Genomic DNA, 18810 nt, shown 5'->3' on the forward strand with positions numbered 1-18810 from the left:
GTGTCCAACCAGATGCCTATGGAAAGCCCACAAGCAGAACCCAACTCCCCACTTATGACTCCCAGCCACTGGTATTCAAAGCGCAGGTGGCGCTGTGGTCTAAACCACTGAGCCTCTTGGGCTTGCCGATCAGAAAGTCAGCGGTTCGAATCCCTGCAACGGGGTGAGCTCCCGTTGCTCTGTCCCGGCTTCTGCCAACCTAGCAGTTCGAAAGCATACCAGTGCAAGTAGATAAATAGGTACTGCGGCGGTAGGAAGGTAAATGGCGTTTCTGTGGACTCTGGCTTCCGTTCTGTTGTGCCAGAAGCGGTTTTGTCATGCTGGCCACATGACCCAGAAAGCTGTCTGTGGACAAACACCGGCCTGAAATCGAGATGGGCTCCGCAACCCTATAGTCGTCTTTGACTGGACTTTACTGAGCAGGGGTCCTTTACCTTATTACCTATTCAGAGCCATACTATCTCCAACAAGGAAGGTAGAATATAGCCATTGTGGCTAGTGGCCATTGATGTATTTCACAATGAGTTTGTCTATTACTCTTTCAAAGCCATCCAAGCTGGGTGGCTCCTTTTGTGGGGGTGAATTCCATAGTTTGCCTATGCACTGTGTGAAGAAGTACTTTTCTTTGTCTATGCTGATTCTCCCAACATTCAGCTTCATTCGATGGCCCCGAGGAAGCGAGGAATTTTCAGCCCCAATATGTATCATTTTGCTGACATTGAATTGCATTTGCCATTTTACTACCCATTCATTCATGCAGTCTGGAGAGATCCTCCCGGAGCTCTTCATGATGGCTTAACCACCCTGAACAATTTGATATCATCACCAAGCTTCCTCAGTGCTGACCCAGAATTTAATCACTTCTGAACAAGTTAAAAGCAGGTCCTGATCCTTGAATGACTCAACTTTCTACATTCCTCCATTTCAGGCTCAGCAGAAAATGCCTTGCACTCTTTGGTATTTACTCCTTCAACTGGAGATCCTGAGAAGATGGTTCAAACCCTCAAACATGTGGCCAAACCCTGAGACACTGCAGCCACTTCCTTTGATCAGCTGTATCAACCAGGACAAGATGGGGAGAGGATTCCTTGGTAAGGTGACACTAGCCTTTGCTACATTCCTCTTGCATATTAACATTTGGGCAAGAACAAGGGTCATAGAAAGCTAAAAGAACCCACCAAAAATGTACACTGAAAATAGCTGGAGTCAAACAAAACACTGGAATACACAAATTAATAGCAAGCACAGCACAAAGGTATTTCAGTAAATTAACTGATTTTATTGAATCAGTTCCTTGAAACACTGGTAGCCTTCAGTATGGGAATCTGTTAAAATGGGGTTTGTTTTACAATCCTCTTTTGTGTCCCAAAGACACAAATGGACAACATTTCTTACTAAGAAGGAGAGAGCCAGCAACAGTCAGAACTCCTTTTCACACAAAAATAAAACAATTCCAAATATTCATTTAAAAAAGATATTGGCATGATTATTCTATGTCCACCTAAAATGTTGTTGTTTAGTCGTTTAGTCGTGTCCGACTCTTCGTGACCCCATGGACCATAGCACGCCAGGCACTCCTGTCTTCCACTGCCTCCCGCAGTTTGGTCAGACTCATGTTCGTAGCTTCGAGAACACTGTCCAACCATCTCGTCCTCTGTCGTCCCCTTCTCCTAGTGCCCTCCATCTTTCCTAACATCAGGGTCTTTTCCAGGGAGTCTTCTCTTCTCATGAGGTGACCAAAGTATTGGAGCCTCAGCTTCACGATCTGTCCTTCCAGTGAGCCCACCTAAAATAGAGAGACATATATTAGACTTGCAGCCCAAATTTATACAATATTTTTAATACTTCTTGTGGGATAGTGCCCCATTTAAAAACAAAGCAATAGCCTAATACATCAATTAGCTGTTGATATTAACCATGAGGAAGGAGCACAGAAACATGTTTAATACAGGAGTTATTACTATATTTTGGTTCTATGCATCTTTTAAATGTGTTGCATATGTTTTCTGTTAGGACTAGGATTGATAGGTGGAAAACATGGCATGGAAGGAGAGACTGTCCAAGAGCTGAGAGGAACATAGTATGGGATATGAATGGCCTAGGTGAATTGTACCTCATAAAAGAGCCTGAATGCAGTTACCAATGTACAGTAAACAAAGACTTCTCAGTATTGCTGCAAAAAGAAAAGTATCTGAATTAGGTGCCTGAAAACACACTAGAAGCCTCCTTATGGACCTCACAGTTTAATGCTCATTTAAGCAATAATACAGGCATCCAGGTTGAAGATGAATTATGAAAGGCCATCAGCTGTAGCTATTGCCTTGTGCCATTTAAAAAAGGAACCGGTAGTTTCACTTTGTTTTATGAGCTTAGTGTAGCCTGTTGTTATTGGATCTGTCACATAAAAGCCAGCAAACCATGCAAATGAAGATATAATCTATTATGCTTTCACAGTTTCTGGATAAATTGTTTCATGCCATTCCAAAGTCTTTCCCCAACTAAGTTGGAGACTGATTCACATACTGATCTATTCATACAAATCCAATTGACTTTAGAAAGCTTGGACAAGTTTAATTGCTTGAGAGGTAGCCTACCAAAGAGAAGCGAAAGTTCTGGATCCAAATCTAAGTATATTGTCAACTGAAGAGATAGCTTTTCTAATGAGAATTGTGGGGTATTACAGTCAAACGTAACTAGCAAGCTTAGGGCTAGTTCATGCGTGAAGGGGTTAAGACCACAGAATTGTATTCCTAGACACAGCTAGGTCACGCTTCTCACCTGGAAGGAAGTTCTGTTTCCTCCTTCCTTCATTCTCTCTTTCACCATGTGAATTCACCAAGACAGGATGTGCCTGAGCTTGCTCACTACAAGCTCAAACCACACGCTTAGAGTTCTTTCACTATATTTTGTATCCCACAATCTGATGCCTTTCAGTTGTTGTTGGACTCCAATTCCCATCAGCCCCTGCATAGCCAATGGTAAGGGATGATGGGAGTTGTAGTCCAGCAACATCTGGAAAAGCACCAGGTTGAGCAACCTTTGAAGCTTGGGAGTTTGAAAACCCCAATACAACATGTAGCCCTCACTCTTGGTTGCAGCTGATGCGATAAATAGGCTCAGTTTCTTCCTGTTGGAAGAGCTATGTCTTGTTTTGTTGGTCACTGGAAGGAAGAGAGAATAAAAAAAGCTTCCTAGTTAAGAACAGAAGAGCAAACTGATGCCCTTGCTGCACACACTGGCAGGAAGCATTATACAGAATGGAACAAGTTCTCAGATTAATCACTGTTCTTCTAAACTTGCATCTTCTCTTAGCAAACAATGCCTAGTCTGAACAGATGACACTACCTGTCTTTACACACCTTGCCGACAACTTCCATTAAATTAAATTGGTTTTATCTAGGATTCGGTTCCCTTGGATACCTTCTGTTTCTTTTTTCTTTTTGCTGTTGTCCTTGTCTTCCTGCAATTTGGCCACTTTCAAATTATAGTTAGCTGTTCCCTGAAGAATTCAGACAAGATTATTCTACTGCATGCATTCCCCCCCCCCAGCAGTAGCTGCACTGTCAAGTTCTGGCACTTTTTTTGCATATTTGTGCATGCCCTCTCCTTCCCCATACCTTTTACCATAAGATAATAACATATGGCACCATGCAATTAGATGAGTTGGTGAATGAACTGAGCAACACAGACAGACTGATTGGAAGAAGACAGCTTCTGTCTCTGTAATCAGCTATAACAGGAAGTGAAATGCAGAATAAGCATTAGGCAATTTCGGGGACTTTGGAATTGGACCGATTTTTTAAAATAGACAAATTAATAATAATGCAGATCAGTAAAACGGACCAAATTCACAGGGCAATCCTACTCTCGGGCTGCACCAGATGGGTGAGGATAGGATTGCAACTAAATCCCCATCCTTCTGTAACTACCAGATTATGACAACATAGTGATGTCGTTATGCTATCATAATCTTAAATCAGTGTAAATCCTATGCTAGTATAACTACAATGGCATAAGGGAGGAGAAATAGAGGATTTGGGGGCACAGAGTGCAAGGATCAGAGAACTGATCAGTTCAGGTTGGATTCGATCCAAACCCAGTGCAACGTCCTACGTTTCTACTGATTGAATAGCCAAAAAAATAAACAAAACAGCTGTATGACCCATCACTAAAAAAAATTAATAATAATCCAGCAAATAAGAAAAGTCCTCAACCATCAAATGCCTGGGCTTATCAACTGAGAAAATAATGTTAAGGAAATATTTTTACATATCACTACTGTACATTGAAAGATTTTAGAACAGAGCCATTGTTCAGGTGTGCTTTAGGAAGTTAGAAGCTTTCGCTTTCAATGGGCCAAAACACAACTGTGTGTATTCGTCCTGTAGAAGCACTGAGCATGAGGCATCAAGCATCAGGATTAGTGTTACTTGGGGGTTATAAACTGAAGCTGGCACATTTAAAGGTGGAAGAGTTTTTTCTAGACTCACTGTAATATGTCCTCCCATGAGACTTTTTGTTTTTTTGTTTAGGGGGAGAAGGGGATGAACGGGATTAAATTGTTTTAGTCAATGAGAAACATTCCTGTTCTCTCTGGCTCATGAAAACTCATCACTTAAAATTTTGCTTGTTTTGTGTATTACCTAGGGATGCCTGACATGAAAGGTGTTTTATAAATGTATGTAGAGGCCAGATGTATTGCCAGATGTTGTACAGGAAAAAAATGCGCTCCAGCTAAACAGCTCCTGTTTGTATTTAATTTCTCTCTCTCGGAGTCTTAGGGCCAGAGACGATATGACAGCAGCAGACTCATGCAGAATTTGGTTTGCCACCAGATTCCTATAAAATGATGTTGCGTGTGAGAGAGTGTGTGTGCAATTTAAATGGTAACATATGCAGGCAAGGAGCATAAAAGTCTCACGGATCCACCACCAATGTTTCCTTCCAAGAGCACTTTTTAACTTTTTTACCTGGTGATGGCATTGGGCTGGTTCTGTTCTTCCCATACACCGGTCTATGTTGCAATTTAAACCACCATCCCATCAATCCAGCTTGAATCTGAATTCCATCTCACTTAGTTGCAAGACCTATGAAATCTCCTTTGTCCATACAGTTTATGCCCACACGACCACTCCGATACTTTTTCCACATTTGTAACAAGTCACTCTTTTAATGTGGCAGCACTCACTTTGGAACTCCCAGCCTATTGACATCAGGCAGGCTTCTTCACTGTATGCCTTTTTTGGAGCTATATCTATTTATTTAAGCAAGCCTATGATATCAGCAAATTTACAAACTTTCATTCATAATGTGTAATTCCCAAAGGCAGAAATTCCATTTATTTTTCAGAACTCTCTATAACAGGCATCCCCAAACTTCGGCCCTCCAGATGTTTTGGACTACAATTCCCATCTTCCCTGACCACTGGTCCTGTTAGCTAGGGATCATGGGAGTTGTAGGCCAAAACATCTGGAGGGCCGCAGTTTGGGGGTGCCTGCTCTATAATGAAGCAAATAATTACATCTCAAGATGTGTAGTAAGATTATGAAATTTCCATTAAAGCAGCTTCAGTTGCATTTTAATTTCTCTTCTAACCTGACATCTACACTTCTTTTCAATTAGAAATTTTCTTAAAGACCTTCACAATGAAGCTGGTGGAAACAAAGAATTCAAAATCCTCCCCTAATACAAGCAGCAGCAACAAACCACACCATTCATGGCTTATGCTGCAGGCACGAAATACGTTTAATGCACTTTTATAGCCCATGGCTTTCCCCAAAGCATGCTGGGAACTGTAGTTTGTTAAGGGTGTTGAGAGTGGTTATGTGACCTCTCACAGAGCTGGTAATTGCAACTCAGTGAGAGGTCTCCTAACCTGTCTTAGCACCCTTAACAAACTGCAGTTCCCATGATTCTTTCGGGGAAGGAATGTGCTTTAAAAGTTAGTCATGGACAGAGCCTTAGCACTATGTTCAAATGGAGGGTCGTGACTTACACAGCCCCCAGTTCAGATGTTAACATTAAACCAGTGATCATGTCATGTTTTGTTGCTCCTGCATGGGCTAGGGGAGGAGGGAAGCAGGGGAGAGATCTCTGTATTCACAATGTGGCATAATGGTTAGAGTGTTGGACTAGGACTTAGGATATCATGGTTCGAATCCCCACTCAGCCAGAAAGCTCACTGGGTGACCTTGGGCCAGTCACCATCTCTTAGCCTAACCTACATCACAGAGTTTTTGTGAGGAAGAAAGGGGGAGAAAGAGAACCAAGTACATCACTTTGAGATCCTTGGAAGGTAAAGGTTGTATAAAAATGTAATAAAAAGTAATAATAATTTCATATTTTACCAGTATGCTGCTATAGCATCTAGACCAGTGAGCATTTTGTAGTTTAGAAAGAATGATCCTGCCTCCCTGAACATCATAGCTAGGAAAACAAAAAGGGAAAGGAAGCTCCCCTGGCAATGTTTATTCTTGCATATGAATAAATATATGCAAAAAGTGGAGAATTTTATTGACCTATGATCCTAAGAAAGGGACATCTGCTAGCTTTGGACAATCCAAACAGAAATGTCACACTTGCCTGTCTCCCAATACTATTCTCACAGTAATTTGCAAACACAAGAAAATCAAAGTAGCTATTTTAATATCTGCAGTAATTCAAATTGTATTCTTAAAATTATTTCCAGAGTCGTAGATGTGTTAAAATTTTTGTAGCAAAACCAGAGTCTTATGACACCTTAAAAGCTAGCACATTTATTATGGCATACCAGTAAGCTTTTTAAAAAAAAGTCTAAATCAAAGAAGATAGAATTTATGTTTCATCAGATTCTTCACATTACATATTTCATAAATCTTCAATTCTGTCATTTGTAATAAAATTTTAAAAACCCTCACTTCTTTTATCATCTATAGCCACCAACTTACAAACATGTGTTAATTTCAAGGTTTCAAAAAATTGCCTACTTGAGAAAATTTATGTATGTATTAATGTTTACTGAGCTGACACCTAATTATGCACTAACTAAAGGAAGATATAAGAAGTTATGATTGACAAATTTATTCAGTTTATGAAGTTTGACAATAGTAAGTTTTGTGTATTTCACACATTGTACAGATAATCAAATAACATTTTTGCTACACCAACATACAAAAGTTTTTTAGTAGTAAAAAATAACAATTACTGACATAAGCGGTTCAAATGAATGTTGTATAATTTATCTTACCTTAGCAATGTGCATGTTACTGCAGCATATACTATTTCAAAGCCACTCTGGTAATGTCAGACTATCTAGGCAACTATGGCGGCAGGTGCCTATTGGAACTGGCAGAGTGGAAGGTGGGGAGACCAACAGTAAGTGGAGACAGAGCCAATAGCCAGCAGAGCCAACTTAATTCTAGTATTGTCCCTGTCACTTTCCCTGCTCAATTCTATTACGACAACACTGACACTAAGGAGGAAGCTGGCAAGAAGTAGCACCCCTTAGATTGACTGCAACTAAGATAGGTTGCAAGGAACTAGGTTGGTTACAAGAAAGAAGGCACACAGGTGGGGGCAGACTGAGTTTGGTGGGAAAGTGCCCCATTGGCACTAATGTGCAGACCTCCACTGCAAGCCAGCCTGACTCAACCAGTCATCCTCCAGTTTTTTGGTCTATAACTGGTGTTAGCCCCAACCAGTAGTAAACCAAAACAACTGGAGCGCACTGGGGTGTTTTTTGGGAGGATGGGCAATCTAGGACCTGTGATGAGTTCTTGATGCAGTTACTTAGCACACCAGCCTCTCCCCACTTAGGGCTTATTCACTTACCATTTGCCCCACACTTTCGAGGCACAGGCTCACGCTTTCAAGCACCACATCCAAGCACTTTCCCCACCACCACCTTTCCCCAGAAAACCTGATCTTTGCTTTGATTCACTGGTAAAGAGTAGGTTTTTGCAGGGAAAGCAACAGGGTGGCGGGCACTCAGACATGGCGCTTTAAGGAATGGGCCTGTACCTAGAAACCTGGCACAAAAATCAGGATGAGCCATTTGTCTCCAAGAATAGTGTGCTGTTCCTAGGTCACTGGTTCTAAACTCTCGTTATGATCATTGATACTGTTTTGGGCTTTACTGTATTTGTTTTCTAATGTAGCAACAGCTACCTAGAGGCTTTTTCAAATCAATATATATGATCCCTCCTCAGGGCCGTCTCAAGCAGGTCGGGCGCCCTGGCGCTGAGATCGCTCCGGCGCCCCCGCCCTGGTGGGCAAACGCAGTGTGGGCAAGCGCAGCGCCCCTCCCCCACCAGCCTGGCGCCCCGCACCACCGGGACTACCCCTAGAGCCAGGCCTGTCCTTCCTTGGATTACTATTTCAAACTCATACACTCTCATGACTTAACATGTAGGTACTTCTCCCCATTTGGTTTGGGTTGCTCTCCTATGCTAAAATTGTGTGGTAATGCTTGTTTTCAGTCACTTGGTGTTGCTTTAGTGCTGTTTGCTTCAACATCTGTGAAGATATAGCACACAACACAGTAGTGACACCTATTGATAGAAAAAGAGTATCAACATTCTTAAGACTAAAGAGACTACTGTTGACTGCAGGGGAGCGTGGAAACAGACATCCCTTGAACTGTGGAAGAACAAAAAGTAACTCTCCAGTTCTGTATACTGTACATTGAACAAACCATTTAGAAGGAACAAGGAAAGCTCAATTACATAACACTACTGTATTTTTAAAGAAAACAATACTGCTCTGTGGTGGTTTTTCTATTTGAGTTTTAATATAAACCAATGTGTACTATGACAGAAGAAAAACAAGCCCAAGTTAGGTAAACTGTTGTTAGGACATACCCCAAAGTATTACTTTTAGAACCTAACAGTCCTGACTGACCTTGGGGCAAAAGTGCAATGCTATTTTATTATTTACTGAATTTATATCCTGCCCCTCCTCCCGAGCATGTTGTCCTTTCCTTTACTCATGTTGGTGATCTAGTACAGCGTTTCTCAACCGCTGTTCCGCGGCACACTAGTGTGCTGCGAGACGCTGGCTGGTGTGCCGCGACGTGCGGCGCGATTTACATTGTCACGTGCCTGGCGGCCGCCAATATACAGCGCTGGCCCGCCGGAAAGGAAGCCGGCCGGGTCATGATGCGGGGCGAGCGCAGCTCTCAACAGCCACCACCACGGGAGGGTGGTTGTAGACAAACTTAAAGAAGCTGGCTGGATGAGCTCAACCTGAAACTTGCTGAGCAAAGGATTGTGCTGGCAGAGAAATCAGCGGCTTGTGAAGCCTTATTACAGGAGATTGCAACCAACACAGCAATTGGCAAGTGTTTCTTACAGTCATAATTATATAGTCAATATAGGGCGGCACAGTTAAATTTTTTAACTTTTGTAATGGTGGTGTGCCTCGTGATTTTTTTCATGGAACAAGTGTGCCTTGGCCCAAAAAAGGTTGAGAAACACTGATCTAGTAGCTCACCAAGCAGCAGTCATGTCTTCCTATTTTCATTCTCAGTGCATAGTTTCTAAAAGGAGAACTACAACTGGGAGGAAACTGCCTTTTAATCAGGAAGCCCATCCCCACAATCCCATCTGGAGTACATGTGTGGCCAGGTTGTGAATTCTTTTAGCAGACTTTTTGAATTGAAACCAAGGCTTCATGGTAAGAGAAAAGAGATCTTGCCCCTTTAAGATCCCTGGCAGAGGCCAGCTCTCCCTTCTTCGCGGAGAAAACTGCACCTGTGCAACTTCGGCCTCCCACGGAAAAGACGAAAGGAAGTGGCTATGAAAAGCCTACGGAAAAGGAGCTTCTCCCGCGCAGGTTGTGCGCGCAAAAGGGGCAGCCGGAGAAGATCCTGGTCCTTTTCAGAATAAGAAAGGACGCCCCTGGAAAGTTCTCCACGCCGCCCTCCTGCAAACATAGCAAGCAGCGGGGAGTTGGGAGCCATTAAAAGGTAAGCAGAAGTTAAAACAGATGAGGAACCGCTGCTGAGAGCCACTCAGGCAGCAGAGGAACTTGCTGCGAGAAGTTTCCCCTCAGCTCCCTGCGGAAATGACTGGACGGGCATCCAGCCGCAGGGAGGGCCGCATCCCCAGCAGGTCTCTGGTCCCGGGCAACCCTTCAGGCAGGCCTCGTCTCACCCTGCCTATCCCACCCGAGACCGAGGGCCATTATTCCCCACCATGCTTTGCGCCCAGAGTGTGTGGGGTTGAGCGGGGGGGGGGAGGTGGGAGACAGGAGCACCCGCACAGCTGCTTGGGTCTCTCTCCGCTCCCTCCCGAGACCGCAGAGCAGCAGCAGCGGCAGGACGCGCGCGGACTGACCCGGGACCGCGAGTGCCCGCCCCCTTCCCAGCACCTTCCCTGCCCAGCCTTGTGGCGCCGGAGCCCCGCCCCGCAGCGCTCCGATTAGCCGCAGCCCCGAGTTTCCTTAGCTTCCTTGGCCGGCCATTGGGCGGGCCGGGGCTGTCGATTAGCGGAGCCCTCGCGCTCCGATTGGAGGGAGCTTCGCCGTGGGCCGGCTGCGCTGTCAGTCAGGGGAACTGGTTCGGGCAAAGGAAGGAAGGAAGGAAGGAGGGGAGCCGAGGAAACATCTGGCTGCCGCAGCCCGGGCCCGTCTGTGCCGCCGCCGCCGCCGCCGCCGTGCGTGCTCTTGCGCTGCGTGCGCCGGGCTCCCCGCCCCTCCCTCCTCCTTCCCGCTCTGCCGGCCCGGGATCCTCCGGGGCGCTGCTGCTGCTATGGGGAGCCACTGAGGCAGCGCGGGGGCCGCTTCGCTCCCACCTTCCCCCCCGCCTTCTTCCTCCCCCCGCCCCGCTCTCGCTGCCCCGCGGGGCGGCCCCTCACTCTCTCGCTGCCTCGGAGGCGGGGAGCGGGCGGGACGCCGGCGGGGGGCGCGGGGAGCCCGGAGCGGCGGAGGGGGGCAACAGCGGCGGCGGCGGCCGGAGGAGGAAGAAGAGGAGGAGGAAGAGGAAGCGGCGGCGGCTCAGGGAGACTTGGGGGCCGCTCCAGAGTGTGAGTCCCGGCCGTGACCCCCCGATGGGACTGGGCGGGCGGAGGGGGGCTGGGCTGAAGCGACCCCTTGCCGGGGAGAAGGGGAGGCGAGCAGCTGGTTGCTGTCGCGGGGGGAGGTAGTTGTGGGGCAGCTGAGAGGCTCCGGGGTGGTTAAGGAAACTTAAGTATGCGGGGTAGGAAGTTGTGGGGGCGGCGGGAGGGCCCTGGGAGGGTTTGACTGGTGCGGAGGCAACTGGTGAACTGGTTAAAGTGAACAGGGGGGTGCTGGGGGTAGGGAGGGGGTTCTGCGATGGGGGCGGCGAGGGGAAATCTCCCCCTGCAAAGCAGGAAGCAAGAGGGTCTTGTGGGGTGTGTGGGGAGTTTGTTGGGGTTAGGAGCAAATGAGGCGTGGCGTGTGGGTCAGTGGGTCAGGGTGGAAAGTGAACATTCCTGAATGATAAGTGTTGGGGGGGGGAGCAGGTGTGTTTCTTGGGGCAGCTACGTGTGGACTAGAGGTGTGGGGCAAAGCAGGTTCAGCCCCTGAACAAGAGTTCGCAGCTTCCCATGCAGGGTGGGAGAGTGAGGAGGTTTTGCTGGGAGGGAGGGGGGCTGGGCTGAGCTAAGGAACAGATGGGGGGAACAAAGATGAAGTCCTTTGTGTGTGGCAGAGGCAGTGTGTATGTGTTTTGTTTTGTAGCTCAGGAGGTCAAAGGGGGGGTAGGTGATCTGGGGAGCAATGCAGCTGTGGAGACAAGGCGGGGTGGCTGAGGAGAGAGCTCTGCTCCCTCCAGGACTCTTGTGCTCAGTTCTTCCAGCTACTTTCCTTTTGTTGTTGCTCTGGTTACTGTGATCTGGTCTGTTCTTGCATTTGTCTGCTTTCTTCTGTCCTGTTGGTGCTTCTTTTCCTCACCCACCTCACCCTTCTGTGCATTTGCTTTGCTTTTTGGTTTCTCTGCACTCTTTACAGAGTGTCAGGGGGCTGGATTAAGTTATAGTTGGTTTAATCGCAAACTTTGTTTCTCCATGAAGAGTGAAAGGGTGGGTGTGGGTGTTAATCTGCCCCATATTCACCCAGTTTCTTTTTCTAATTTTTGGTATTCTGATAAGAATGGTGGCAACTAGGGCAGGGCTTGGATTAGATGATGGCTACTGCTATAGGTGTGCATAGTTATGAATAAATGGTGCGGAGAAGTTAGTTCATTGAGCATAAAGTTAGTTGATGGCCTGGGAAAGTCAGTCAGGGAGACTCATTTTGCTGTGTTGTTCATTCTGCTTTGTTGAACAGCTCATTTCATTTTAGTTTATTGCCCCTTTCTACATGATACTATCCTGTCAAGTAAAAAGAGGTCAAAACAATTTCCCCCATGCTCAGTAAAAAAGTTATGTTTTAGTGTAGGTGGTTGTACTGCTGCCCCATTTATTAAAACAACATATTCAATATTTCACACCAATATTTGAAAACCCTCATTTGAGTAAAAATGCAATATTTTGTAGTGCAGAGGATGAAGTATGAAAAGGAGAAGTGTTCTGTTTTTTCAAGTGCAAAATGCAGTACAACTTGAATTTGGACTCCCTATTTATTTTATATTAAGTGTTTTGAAAGAACATTGGGTTTCATTACTATATACAAATTCCTAAGCACTCTGTTTTTACGTGAGTAAAATACTCTGACAGAGTATGGTATTTGTACAGTCTTTAAAAAAATAAAACAAAGAACCCCCTCTATGTACAAAGAAGGGGTTCATTGAGTTAAACCAGTTGGATGAAAGTCATATGCTAAAACGAACCTCTGGGTTTGGTTAAAATGGTTTGGTATGGCTTGAGTAAGTTCCCAGTGTATGAAAGACTCTGCAAAGTTGTGACAGAAGGGTTGCTATACTGTATATGCAGTGGAGCCCCATATGTTTAAGGATTTTTTTTCTCTACTTTTCTGTGTTAGAAAGTTTTGAAAAAAGAGACTTTGAAGTATTTTGTTTATACTAACAGACAAGAAAAGTTCTCCTAAGAAAAAGCTGGTGGCAGGAGTGTAGAGGAGTAGCATATGGCATTAAAAGGAGCACAGCTGGAGGTAGCATTTCCATCTGAACATGATGTCAGAGCAGCTGACAGCCTGCCATCCCTCAGCCTTTTATTCTAACACACAGACAGAGAGTGAGTGTGTTTGCAGATCTGTGTGTAGGGAAGGTATCTCATTCCTCTCTAACATCATCTCCACTTTGCATCTGTCTCTCTCTTAGTCTGCTTTTTTTCCACCGATCTAACAGACCTGGAGCCAGCAAGACTCGGACAAAAGGACTTAATCAGGTTTATGTGTGCTAAAGGTAGGAACAGCAGTAGGCTAGCTACAGTGTATTTCTCTCTTGGTGTTTGTTTATCTAATTTCAGAATAAGAATCCCATTACTTGTTTAATGAGGTTTAGGAAGAACAAGTACAATTCAGTGAAAAGGGGATAGGAGTTTGTATTGTAATTAAGCTTGCAATATGTATTGACCTGTTTGTTCTTGTGCAGTTGTATCAAAAGTAACTCTTAAATGATGTAGTTCCCCTATTTTTATTTTCTCGGTCAGTAAGACAGCAATTCATACTGCAGGGAATAAATGTTATGGCCATGCAGTAATTAAATATTCTGGTGCTGCTGCTACTTAAGGATAAAAAAGAAGGGTTTGAAATAACATGCAAAATAGAAACCAAAGTACATATGAATTCCTTGTATATGGTGATTTTCACTATTCAACTTTATTCTTAAAGCCGCTGAGAACTCCAGAAATCCTTCCTCTTTTTGGAAAAGAAATGGAAATCATTTTTGGGTTAAACTTTAGAACCCCCCCTCCTTCCCTGGAGAATAACTTCTTTTTCTTTCTTCCTTGGGTATATATTAAGGAAGTTCATTTCAATACAACAATAATTGTTTGAGGGGAGGTTTTTGTGTTCACGACTAATTTAGAACTTGTAGATTTGAGCTGCCTGAATTGGCCAGACAGCTGTAATCGCACTCCTCTATTCTTAATCTCTTTATCTGGGCAGCAGCTGCCATATGGCCACAGTCAGCTGGATCAGATGTTTATAAGCTTCCTTCTTCGTCCCTCTCTGTCCTTTCAGCCTCCTAATTTGATCACAGCTACCTTGTGAGCTGCCCTCCAATCTTTATTTTTAGCCCTCTTAAGGATTAGGATGGATGTTGGCTGTGGGGCACTTAAAGTGATTGTATTGTAAATCTTCTTGCTTTATTCCAGCAGTAGTATTTTATAGAATATACTTGGGACAGGATTATAACTTTTAAGAATACATCTCTTTGCCCAAAGATGTATATAACTGCTTTAGCAAAAGTTGGATTGCAAGTCGCAGAAATGAGGAAAATACTTAAAGCCTTAAAGTAGAAACTTCCAGTGCTTGTTTCAAAAATCTTCTCTTCTAAAAAGGAACCACACAGACAAAACTACCAGAATAATGCTTGAAAGAGAGGGAAAGCAAAATTATTCAATCTTTTCTTGAAATATTTTTCTTCTTATAGCATATTGGTCAAAGCATTCTCCAGAAATGAGATTAGTAGAGGGGCAACCTCTTCTGTATAACTTTCACTTGCTTACATTTTAGTGTGCTCTTTTGAAGTTTTTGCCTATGAATTAGGGTTGCTTTTCAAGAGAGAGAGTGTGTGTGTGTGTACTGAAAAGACTAGCATTCCAGATGAGGCCAAAATTTTATCTCTGCCAAAGCAATTTGGAAGAGCAGCCATTGTCATCTTGATCAGTTAAATATTATCTTCTATCCCTTCGCTGTAGAATTATGCATGCTACATTTCAAGTTTTTCCTTCTGCCCTCACATTGTAAGATTTGTTGTAACATTTAACTTCATCAAGCTGAATACTTTATTCCCACCCCCACTCATCTGATTGTAAAATAAACTGCTAATATATCTCTGGAAGATGGAGAAAGAAGATAGTTGAACAGAAAGAAGCTATGAAAAGTTGACTAATTTATCCATGTGATTTGTTGCATGCTGTTGGAAATACGGCTCATTAATAACTTCACAACTTGCAGAAATTGTAAATGGGTGGGCACATAACTGATTACTTCCAATGCTTAACTAAATCTTTTTTTCTCCTAGGTTATGAAGACAGCATGGAGTTTCCTGACCATAGTAGGCATTTACTACAGTGTCTGAGTGAGCAGAGACATCAGGGTTTTCTTTGTGACTGCACTGTTCTGGTAGGAGATGCCCAATTCCGAGCACACAGAGCTGTACTGGCTTCGTGCAGCATGTATTTCCACCTATTTTACAAGGACCAGCTGGACAAAAGGGACATTGTTCATCTGAACAGCGACATTGTTACAGCCCCAGCTTTCGCTCTCTTGCTTGAATTCATGTATGAAGGGAAACTCCAGTTCAAAGACTTGCCCATTGAAGATGTGCTAGCAGCTGCCAGTTATCTCCACATGTATGACATTGTCAAAGTCTGCAAAAAGAAGCTAAAAGAAAAAGCCACCACGGAGGCAGACAGTACGAAAAAGGAAGAAGATGCCTCAAGTTGTTCAGACAAAGTGGAGAGCCTCTCTGATGGCAGTAGCCACATGGCAGGAGATATACCCAGTGACGAAGATGAAGGAGAAGATGAGAAATTGAGCATCCTGCCTAGCAAAAGAGACTTGGCGGTTGAGCCTGGGAACATGTGGATGAGATTGCCCTCGGACTCGGCAGGCATTCCCCAGAGTGGCGGAGAGGCAGAGACACACGCAACAGCAGCTGGAAAAACAGTAGCCAGCCCCTGCAGCTCAACAGAGTCTTTGTCCCAGAGGTCTGTCACCTCCATGAGGGATTCGGCAGATGTTGACTGTGTCCTGGACTTGTCTGTCAAGTCCAGCCTTTCCGGAGTTGAGAATTTGAACAGTTCTTATTTCTCTTCGCAGGACATGATGAGAAACAACCTGGTGCAGGTGAAGGTGGAGAAAGAGGCTTCCTGTGATGAGAGTGATGTTGGCACTAATGACTATGACATGGAACATAGCACTGTGAAAGAAAGTGTGAGCACTAATAACAGGGTACCGTATGAGCCAGCCCACCTGGCTCCTATGAGGGAAGATTCTGTTCTGAGAGAGCTAGATAGAGAGGACAAAGCAAGTGATGATGAAATGATAACTCCAGAGAATGAGAGAGTTCAGGTGGAAGGGAATATGGACAGCAGTCTGCTCCCTTATGTCTCCAACATACTTAACCCTGCAGGCCAAATTTTCATGTGCCCCCTCTGCAACAAGGTCTTTCCCAGCCCCCACATCCTGCAGATTCACTTAAGTACGCACTTTCGAGAGCAGGACGGGATCCGCAGCAAGCCTGCCACTGATGTCAATGTCCCGACCTGCTCCTTGTGTGGTAAGACTTTTTCTTGCATGTACACCTTGAAACGTCACGAGAGGACTCATTCAGGCGAAAAGCCGTACACTTGCACCCAGTGTGGAAAGAGCTTCCAGTACTCCCACAATCTGAGCCGCCACGCCGTAGTTCACACACGGGAGAAGCCACACGCATGCAAGTGGTGTGAACGCAGGTTCACACAGTCCGGAGACCTTTACAGACATATTCGCAAGTTTCACTGTGAGTTGGTGAACTCATTGTCTGTCAAAAGTGAAGCACTGAGCTTACCTACTGTCAGAGACTGGACATTAGAAGATAGCTCGCAAGAACTTTGGAAATAGAATTTTTATATATATAATTAATATATATATATATATAAATCTATATAGTTGTGGTACAGTCTAAAAGCAGTCTTGTTTCCTTGAACTGAAAGTTTGGCCATTAGCTTGTTTTATGCACTTTAAGACGGCATGAACATTTCATTACTTAGTGCTCTGATAATATGAACTATAGAAATGAGACTAATAGACTTCATAAATGTTTCCCCATCAAGTACTTCTTTTAAACAAAACTGCAAATGAAAATAATGTGATTTTTTTTAAAGGTTCTATTTAACCTTCCATGCAACACTGCATCATTTCAAACTCCATTTAAAACAAAAAGCGAACAGAAATCCCCTCCAGTGTTTTATCAATTTGTTTAAATTTTTTTAAAAAACTGCATGCATCTTTTCTAGCTGTGGGAAACCTGAATGCTTTTAGACCCAAATGATAAATTTCCGAAATGCTGGAGTATCTATTTTTAAACAAGCAGTTGAGATATTGTAATTTGTGGATTACAACAGTTCCCAATTTAAAAAACAAAAACCACCAGATTTTTGAAAATACACTGGAATTGCTGGGACTGTGTGAAGGTTTGCTTGGGATAAAAAAGGACGTTGCAGCTTCAGCAGTTGCGAACTGTGCATTTAAAAATGTGAATTACTGTTGTATACTGTAATTGATTAAATGGGCTGGGGGGTGTCAAGGAAATTGACAAGTTGTATTAATGCTCTCAGTTGAGTCTTGAAAAGTAAATATTAACGCTACGGAAATGCATGCGTTTCAGTATATTTTTGTCTTTGTTTGCATTGTATAACTTTAATGAGTGAGTTTTAAAACTTATTTAATTTTTTGTAGGAAAAAAAAACACCACTGGAAAAATTGGTGTTAATGAAGAACATAAATGCACTGTTTTTTATTTTATATAATTTAAATTAATTGCCCACTGTCTTTAAGTTGAACAAAAGCTACATGTTGATTTTAGCTATGTAAAGGAAGATAGTAATGTTTACAAACAAGCTTAGAGATTTGCATGTGCAGTGTACATTTATCAAAAAATCTGATTGCACAAAACTCATGCCAGCTCTAACTTTAGATGCATACATTACCCATATGAGCATTTTTAGAATTCCTGCTGCACAAATTAACAATAGGTCATTCATTTTTCGCCCCTTGAAAAGATTCTATGGAGTGAAAAAGCCCCAGGCTGAAAGGACTAGAAAACCTTGATTGACATGGGGTGGAATAGGGTGGGGTGGGGGAACGGCAGGAGAAAAGTTGGGGGAGGGTTTGTGAACTGTGTATCCAAGCAGCAAAGTCTGCAGCCTGATGTGTGGTTTTAATGATCAACACACGGGGCAAAAGCATTTTGCACAGTGTTTGTTTTCCTGTCTTGCACTTACAAATAAGGTCTATGGGAGTAGCATGGAAAATTGTTTTTTCTTCTTTCTGCTTTTGTTTAGAATTTGATCGCCTTAACTACTGTAAACATAGCCTATTTTTGTGCTTAAGAAAAACTGAATGGAAAACTCCATTGTGTATTGCTGGACTGTTTTGGAAATATTTTGGTCAAATGTATGTTAATTTGGCTGTAATGGCATTTAAAACAAGAAAAAAGCTGTGAAAATGGCCTTGGAGCATTATTTTTAGTTACTTGAATAGTTAGGTTTTAAAAATACATTCTTTTTATTAATTTAGAAAAGACAATCAGTGTCTGAGAAAAATGGACTACTTTTGGATTTTTTTTGTGGACGTGAGTGATTGTTTTTTCGGGGGGGGGGGGGTTGGCTTTTAGTTTCACATTCTTCTTTGGTTCTAAAAATTAGACTGACATCTAGCTTTGACAATCATAGTATGTTTTATTTTCCTGAGGGGGAGGGGGAATAACTTATAATGCTGTTTAGTTTTGTACTATTGGTGTGTTGGTGAATTTTTAAACTGTGTGCTAACTGCAATAAATTATACATACTGAGAAATCAATTAGTTGTCTTCGCCCCTTTTTAAACACTGAAACTCTAGGCGATTTTCTATAATGTACTATATGTCACCTTTTTGTCCTGATTCCTCTTGGTGACTGATTTTAAAAGTATGACTTATTTCACAATCTGTAACAAAAATGATTTACGACAGGCAAATGTAACATTTTAAAATGCAGCATTAAAA

At 43.3% G+C, this 18810-nt stretch overlaps 1 protein-coding gene across 3 annotated transcripts; it reads left to right on the plus strand.

Annotated features, from left to right (window-relative positions):
* Positions 1-9813: 9813 nt before the first annotated feature.
* ZBTB18 (zinc finger and BTB domain containing 18) lies at positions 9814-18627 on the plus strand. Of its 3 annotated transcripts, XM_035108347.3 has the most exons (3): positions 10530-11000; positions 13244-13300; positions 15086-18627. In XM_035108347.3, exons 2-3 carry the CDS (start codon positions 13288-13290, stop codon positions 16666-16668), a joined length of 1596 nt encoding a protein of 531 aa, XP_034964238.1. In that variant the 5' UTR covers positions 10530-11000; positions 13244-13287; the 3' UTR covers positions 16669-18627. The 3 variants fall into 3 exon arrangements, with proteins under 3 accessions (XP_088522614.1, XP_034964238.1, XP_034964239.1); XM_088666488.1 differs by lacking the exons at positions 10530-11000; positions 13244-13300 and adding an exon at positions 9814-9943; XM_035108348.3 differs by lacking the exon at positions 13244-13300 and having other exon boundaries at positions 10531-11000.
* Positions 18628-18810: the final 183 nt, after the last annotated feature.

Source organism: Zootoca vivipara, chromosome 3 (assembly GCF_965207765.1).
Source record: "Zootoca vivipara chromosome 3, rZooViv2.hap1.1, whole genome shotgun sequence".
NCBI classification, from domain to species: Eukaryota; Metazoa; Chordata; class Lepidosauria; order Squamata; family Lacertidae; genus Zootoca; species Zootoca vivipara.